The sequence below is a fragment of the Orycteropus afer genome, unplaced genomic scaffold (assembly GCF_000298275.1).
Source record: "Orycteropus afer afer isolate SDZICR_OR568_19922 unplaced genomic scaffold, OryAfe1.0 scaffold00104, whole genome shotgun sequence".
NCBI classification, from domain to species: Eukaryota; Metazoa; Chordata; class Mammalia; order Tubulidentata; family Orycteropodidae; genus Orycteropus; species Orycteropus afer.
Window position 1 is genome coordinate 1,030,318 of NW_006921691.1, and position 7,010 is coordinate 1,037,327.

Here is a 7,010-nt window from a genome sequence, read left to right on the forward strand (position 1 = left end):
GTTGACTCTTGCATTCCAAGTATTTGACACCTCTTTATAGTTCAAGGGAGCTCTGGTAGCACAGTGCCTAAGGCACTTGACTGCTAACCAGAAGTCTGGTGGTTCAAACCCACCAGCCACTCCTCAGAAGGAAGATTGGGCAATCTACTTCCATAGTGATACTGCCTCGGAAACTCAAGGAGGGGTCACTATGAATTGGATCCCACTTGATAGCAGTGAGTTTGTTGGTTTTCTTTTTTTAAATAGTTCAAAGTAAGCTTTTTAAAATTCACTTCCCTTGTTGAAAATCACATTCTTGGGACGGTCTCTAATTGAGTTGTTCAAATTTTCAAAATAATTAGCCGCCTCTGAAATCACCTAAGAGATTTCTGCATCATAAAATAGCAATTGGGTGTTACTTTATTTGTGTGTACGAGCATGGAGGGTGGGTGTTCAGAGTGGTAGAGAAAGAGGTGGTGAGATGCAAATATAATCTGTGGAAAGGAGAAAGAAAAAGATGCAAACACAGAAGTGAAATTGGAGTGATTCATTTTTCTTAGCTTAACTGGGTTCCTTACTTTAAACTTAGTTGTCACCAGGCTTGACTGTGTTCCTGCCTTTTTTTTTTTTTCCCCTTTAAGACCCTATTATTACCACAGGCATTTTCAGGCAAGCTAGTCATCTAAAACTGGGCAATAGATCTTAGATCTTAAAGTTGACTTTTAAAGGACAGTACATGTTTGATTTGCTCTATTTCATTATATCCCTAATGCCCAGCAGCACTCAGATGTATGCTGAACAAATGAATGGGTGAAGCACTAAGCCCAGCCATTTAACCAAACTACCCAGTTAGACATGTGGATATCTTAACATGCAACACAACTTCCAAACTCTAGTACCTTTGGCATAAAGAATTGTGACAGGAACTGTTTTCTATCATAGAATCTCTTTATATTTCACACTTTGATCTGAAATTAAAACATGTATAAATGTATATTTGTTAGTATAAATTAAAAGTGCTCTGAAATACATAAATCTTTTCTGAATTTTCTTTTGAGGATTTGCTAGAATATTTGGATACCCAGTAGGTATTATTGGAAACAATGGAGTTCTCTTTTCTGAATCTGCGAAAAAGGCAAGTGCTCTTAAAAATGTTTTAAGATATTTTGTTTTTAACATAATTAACTTTGAAGAGTGATGAATGAATAAACATTTATTGTATAATAGCTTTAAAATGTTTAACCAGGTGCCTTAGCAAACAGAATTATGTATGTATGTATGTATATGTGTGTGTGTGTTAGTGTTAGAAACAGTTTTTATGGTGGCTTCATTAACATGAACTGCCTAGTGCACTGTTAAAAATCAGATCTACTAATTTTAGGAAGGTTTTTATAAAATACCTGAGTTATGAGGCTACAGAGGGCATGGTGTATTCTAAGAAGACAGGGAGCACATCTTGAAGTACTTCCTGTGTTGAGGTGGTCTAAGAACCTCCTCAGATGATTCGGAGACATGATTTGTTTATTTTGTTCTGGCCTGTCATCGGTTAGTCTGTTCTTACTTTTTGGAAATGGGAGGATAATAGGATCTTGTTACTGGAGCTTTGGCTTTGAAAGAGGAAGTTCTTGAATATCTTTTGGCTTAGTATTTGATTTCATTCCTCATTGTCTCAGATTTACCTAAACTTGGGATGACTGTAACTCTTGCACTGACCTGATAAGCTGTTTTCTTAAAAAACAAGATGTTTAGCCCCTTGAAATAATAGCGTTTATAGCAATGTAAGATGTTTCTTATTAATACAGATAGCATATATATAGTTAACCTTTGATACTTGGAGGAAGAATTTGGCTTTGGTAAAAAGTATTACCAATAAAATCAATTTCCATATTCTTCTATTCATGATTGTTCCCCCACCTTTATTATAAAGCTAAAGCAGGAAAATAAAAATAGAGGAAGTAAAAAATCATCCATAATTATACCAGAAACATTTTGGTAGGACTTTTTAGTTTTTTCTCTATTCATTTTTTTTTTTAAATAAAATCAGTATTTATACACACACACTCACACATACATAGAGACAGAGAGAGGTAGGTTTTGCTTGTTTTCATTTGATAGTTTATATATAGTGAATGTTGCCCTAAATATTCCTGAAATAATGACATGTAATGTGTATGTAATACACATATTTTAGTAGATGAAATGTCAAACTGAGACCAAATAAAACTCCACCCATTTTATTTGTCAGCATGGCACAAATAAACTTTGATTTTTATTTGGCCTCAGGCTGCGTTTCATTGATTGAAATATGCCACAGTGGTCTCTGTGATTTCCTCATGCTTGTAAATACAGTCAGACTGAGGTTGAGCAATTACCTTGGGATCTTACACCTCTCAAGGCAGTCCCAGCAAAGGTAAAGGGGTCAGTGGCTGGAAGGTAAAATGGAGAGGAAGTAGTGCAGAAGAGCTTTCCTATTCCTGTAATCTTTAGAGGAAATGGAAAGGAATACTTACATTTTTGTTTTATAAATAATTAATTTCTTAGACTCAAGTTTGGAAGTTTCCTATCACTCATCTAATCTAAAAATCCCATTTTGAGTGTGTTGGTAAGAAAGATATATTTTACCTAAACTCTTGATGCATGAAAAGATTTCAGGTGGTCATCAAAATGTAAATGTCATTCTAGGCATCCCATGTTGTTGTTTTGTGGTATAAGTCAATTCTGACTCATAGTGACCTAAAGGGTTTATAGTCTCTTTTTTTAAAGTATGGAACTAGAGAATATCTTACAGCAAGGTTCAGCCATTCTCACTGATAGGCAGTTCTCTGTTTTTCAAGTATCACTTGCTATTAACTCACTGCTGTCGAGTTGATCCCGACTCACAGCGACTGCTCCTTGGGTTTCCGAGGTAGTATCTCTATGAAGTAAATTGCCCAGTCTTCCTTCCGAGGAGTAACTGGTGGGTTTGAACTACCAGCCTCTGGTTAGCAGTCAGATGCCTCAGGCATTATGCCACCAGAGCTCCCCACTTGCTGTTAGAAATGTTAATAATTGACTTCATCTGCTACGTGGCAGTTGTCCTGTAGCTGTGCAACAGTGATTATACAGGTGACAGTGCAAAATAAGTACAATACAAACCCACAGTCACATGTCCTACTGCTGATGAATCACCACCATAGTGTTAATGGTACAGTTAACATAAGATCAGACTAGCCAAGCAAAGTGTATTTTTTCTTGTATTTTATTTAGTCATGATGGTGGTGGATATATGATTATAGATTTGATAATCCCAGGTTAAAAAGACTTTTATCTTATTTGCTTATAGGGAACTCACTTCATCCAGTTATGCTGCCAAAGAAATATTCCTCTGCTGTTCCTTCAAAACATTACTGGTAAGAAAGTAGCATGTGGGGCTGGATTTCCAGTGGAAGAGTGTGATGGGAAGAGGTGATGGCGGAAGAGTGTTGAGGGGGCAGGGGAAACCAAGAACAAAACTCTGTGGAATACTTAGGTATTTTCAGAGTGCAGAGGAGTCTGACGAGACCATAAAGGGGTTTGAGAATGGCTGTTGGCATGAAGTAATTGGAGGGAAGTGGGGGAGTGTGGTGGCATGAAAGCCAAGCAAGGAGTCAATTTGTGTAGGAAAGGGATGGTCAAAAGTGTCAGATTGTTCAGAGAAGAGAACTGGTAAAATGCCATCAGATTTGGTAAACTTGTAAAAAAACAATTTCAGTATATATTGTATATACTCAAGTGTTTTTCTGGAGTAGAGTTAAAAAGATGTTAAAAGCACTTTGAATAATTAAAAAAAAAAAAAAGTCCATCTCACCAAAACAAAAAAAGCAAAGGGAATGATCAAAATAAAAGTCAAATAAAAAAGACACAAATTATGACTCTGACAGTCATACTTTTGGTCATACTAAAGTGCAGATATTTTGTGACCATCAGTAACCACACAGTCTATTGCACACAGTTTGATGGCATGCAATTGAAGTCCAAGGAATGCTATAGGCTTTTTTACATTGATATAAGCTGATAATCTCACAAGGATTGGTCATGGAGCTGCATGACTTCACTTTGTTCCTCATCTAAACTAACGGATGGAAAACTAAAATTGTAGTCTGAGAATGAAGCTGAGGTTAAATTTAATGTTTTTCCAGTATAAAATGTAAGTGTTGTTTTGTTGTTGTTATGTGCCGTAGAGTCGGCCCCAACTCACAGCGACCCCTCCTGCTTATTGAAGAAAGTTATAAAAGACAGTAAAGTAGAAAGTAAATCACCCTAAAACAACCTCTGTAACATTTTGATATATCTTTTTTTTTTTTCCCCCTTTCTTAGACATAGTTGAGTGGTCTATGAATCATTTGATGTTTTACTGTTTTTCTCAGGACATTTATAACTTAAATCATTTTCCTTCCTTTTCTTTTTGCTGTGACACATATTTGTTAAAGATAATATGTTGAAGATATATAAACCGTTTTCTCTTTTTAATGCTTTTTTAGAATAGATTCCAGAAAAGGAGTGACTGTGTAAAAGGTACAAGTGTTTGGAAGCCTATGATATGTACAGTATTGATAGAAAAAACAGTGATGGATAGCCAGCAGACTTAAAGGAGTTGTGGTTTTGAGGGGGTAGAAAGATCTTTTGTTTTGAAAATGGAATAAAGTATACTTTGAGTCCTTCAGAAATGATTGTACCCAAGAAATTAAGGTAAACAGTCTGGTTGTGGACAGTATGTCTTTAAACAGTAATGGTGCTAAAACATCTTAATTTGGTACTATATTTAAGTTTTAGATATTTGGTTTGATGAATTTTGAGAGGAGTGATACCAAGTGGTAGCCTGAGAGGATTCTGTGGCAAACCATGTGCAGATAAAATGATACTGAAGTTTAACTGGTCCAGAGGCCTTGTTTCTAATAATGATCCATGGTTTATTAACTTAAGTTAAACATTGTGCTTTGATGATAGCTATGTTTTTGTTTTGCTTTGTTGTTTTGATTGGGTGAGGGCAAAGAGCAGAGAGGTTAAGTTCCATTTTGCGGCCGTGCATTTGAGGCACCTGTGAGAGACATACCATGGGAGATATACAGTAGGCAATTGAATAGATCTAGAAATCAGAAGGGGAGTTTTTGCTAGACATGGAAATGTAGGCACCATCATAGTACGGAGATGCTGTTTAAAGCTATGGGAGTAGATAACATCTAGGAAAGAAGAGAAGGCGGCTCAGGAACCATCTTTGGGTAACTCCAGTTTCTTCCTCAGACATAAGAGTAAAAGAAGAGGAGCATGACTATGCAGAGTTGTTAATGGTGGAAAGGAGAAGGCTTGGAGAAAGTCAAATGAGATGGCTTTAATCTCCTTTATGAAGGCAGAATCATCTACAGGAATGGAAGGGGTGGGTGGTGAGAACTTGGAGAGAATTGATATTTGAGACTACTGTTGTTGAAATGTTACAAGGAGTCAAGGTGAGGTAGCTGAGGGGGTTTCTGGGCTATTCTGAGGACCCAGCTGAGATAGGTAACTGGAGGAAGCAGCTGCTGTTCCTTGAAAGCAAGGACTGTTCTGTCATTATTGTAGTGTCCTCAGCACCAACTACTAAAAAAAAAAAAAAACCACCTCACTGCCATTGTGTGAGACTGGGTTCTCTAGAGAAACAAAACCACTAAAGCTTATATATATTTACAAAGAGAGAAATTTATCTTAGGAAAATGGTTCACACACTTATAGAAGCTTGAGGTCTCAAGTTCTTGGATCAAATGTCAAGCTGGAAGCTTTTCCCAACTCATGCAGCTGCAGGGGCTGAGGAGCTCAAGGTTGGCAGGCAGTATACTGGCTGTTGACGCCAATGAATGACGAATCTAAGATCTCCAGGCCCAATGATGGATTCTTCGCTCACAGACAGTTGTAGGCAGCACAAGAAAATCCCGATCCACAGAAGAGTGTCTCTTTTCCCAGGATGTCTATAAATATACTGGAAACAGGCCACATCCCTAGGGAAACGCCCTTTCAATGGATTGGCTGCTCAAAACATATTCATATGATCCCATCATGGGAATAACCACATCACAACTGCTTAAACCACACAGAATTGTTGTCCAGCCAAGTAGACACACAGCTCCAACTATCACAGCCATCAGGTTACTCATAGTAACCCCCATTGAGTTTCCAAGCCTGTAAATCTTTACAGAAGCAGATTGCCTCATCTTTCTTCCTGGTGGCTGGTGGGTTTGAACCACCAATCTATTAGTAGCCAAATGCCTTAACCACTACACCAGCAGAGCTCCTTAGCACCAGCTACATGTGCTCCATGAATATTAGTTGGATTGAATGACCTGCTCCTGGAGATTTGCAAAGGAAGAGTAGTGGTGCTCCTGTATAACATGGATGAACTTGGAGGACATTATGCTGAGTGAAAAAAGTCAGACATAAAATGACAAATGTTGTATTGGTTCACTGTTGTAAAAAGTCAAGGGAAGGTTTATATATGGAAGGAAACTTTATTTGTTGATTCTCGGGGGTGGGAGGGAACACAGCAAAAATAAAAATAAAAAAAAGAATAGTGGTGCTCAAGTAGGCAAGTGAATCTGTGGTTCATGGATGAAATGCCTTCACTGGAGACTGAGTTGAGCAGGCAGACCAGTGAAGCCTGCCCTGCTGTTCAGGGGGAGAAGAGTTAGGAGTGCCAGGACTGGAGTTCATAGTGAAGCCACAGAGCAGTCTCAGCAGAGCTGAGGGGTCTGAAGAAGTGAAAGGACACTGTAGTTACAGGGAGTTTTTAAAATCTCACTGTTGAGTCACTGCCAGGGACTCTTAACATCTTTATAAAACATTAATCTTCATCAAAATTTTAAAGCAGCCCTTCATAAGAGCAGTCCTTATTTTTAAACCAGGTCAGTGCATACTGAAGTCCTTACTGCAGGGCTTGCACCTGTACTTTTTCCTTAGCTTGCTGTGTCACATTCGTTCACCATCAAACTATAGTTCTAAAATAATTTCTTTTTTTTTTTTTTTAATTTTATTTTGATTTGGGTGAA

General features: G+C 37.7%; 1 protein-coding gene across 1 annotated transcript in view; it reads left to right on the forward strand.

Annotated features, from left to right (window-relative positions):
• The window catches only part of MCCC2 (methylcrotonyl-CoA carboxylase subunit 2), a 122,512-nt gene that overhangs the window by 92,227 nt on the left and 23,275 nt on the right, over positions 1-7,010 (forward strand). Inside the window, exons 11-12 of the mRNA XM_007943364.1 lie at positions 1,038-1,114; positions 3,302-3,368. Of these exons, the coding sequence (XP_007941555.1) occupies positions 1,038-1,114; positions 3,302-3,368 (144 nt within the window). The remainder of the gene's footprint in view (positions 1-1,037; positions 1,115-3,301; positions 3,369-7,010) is intronic.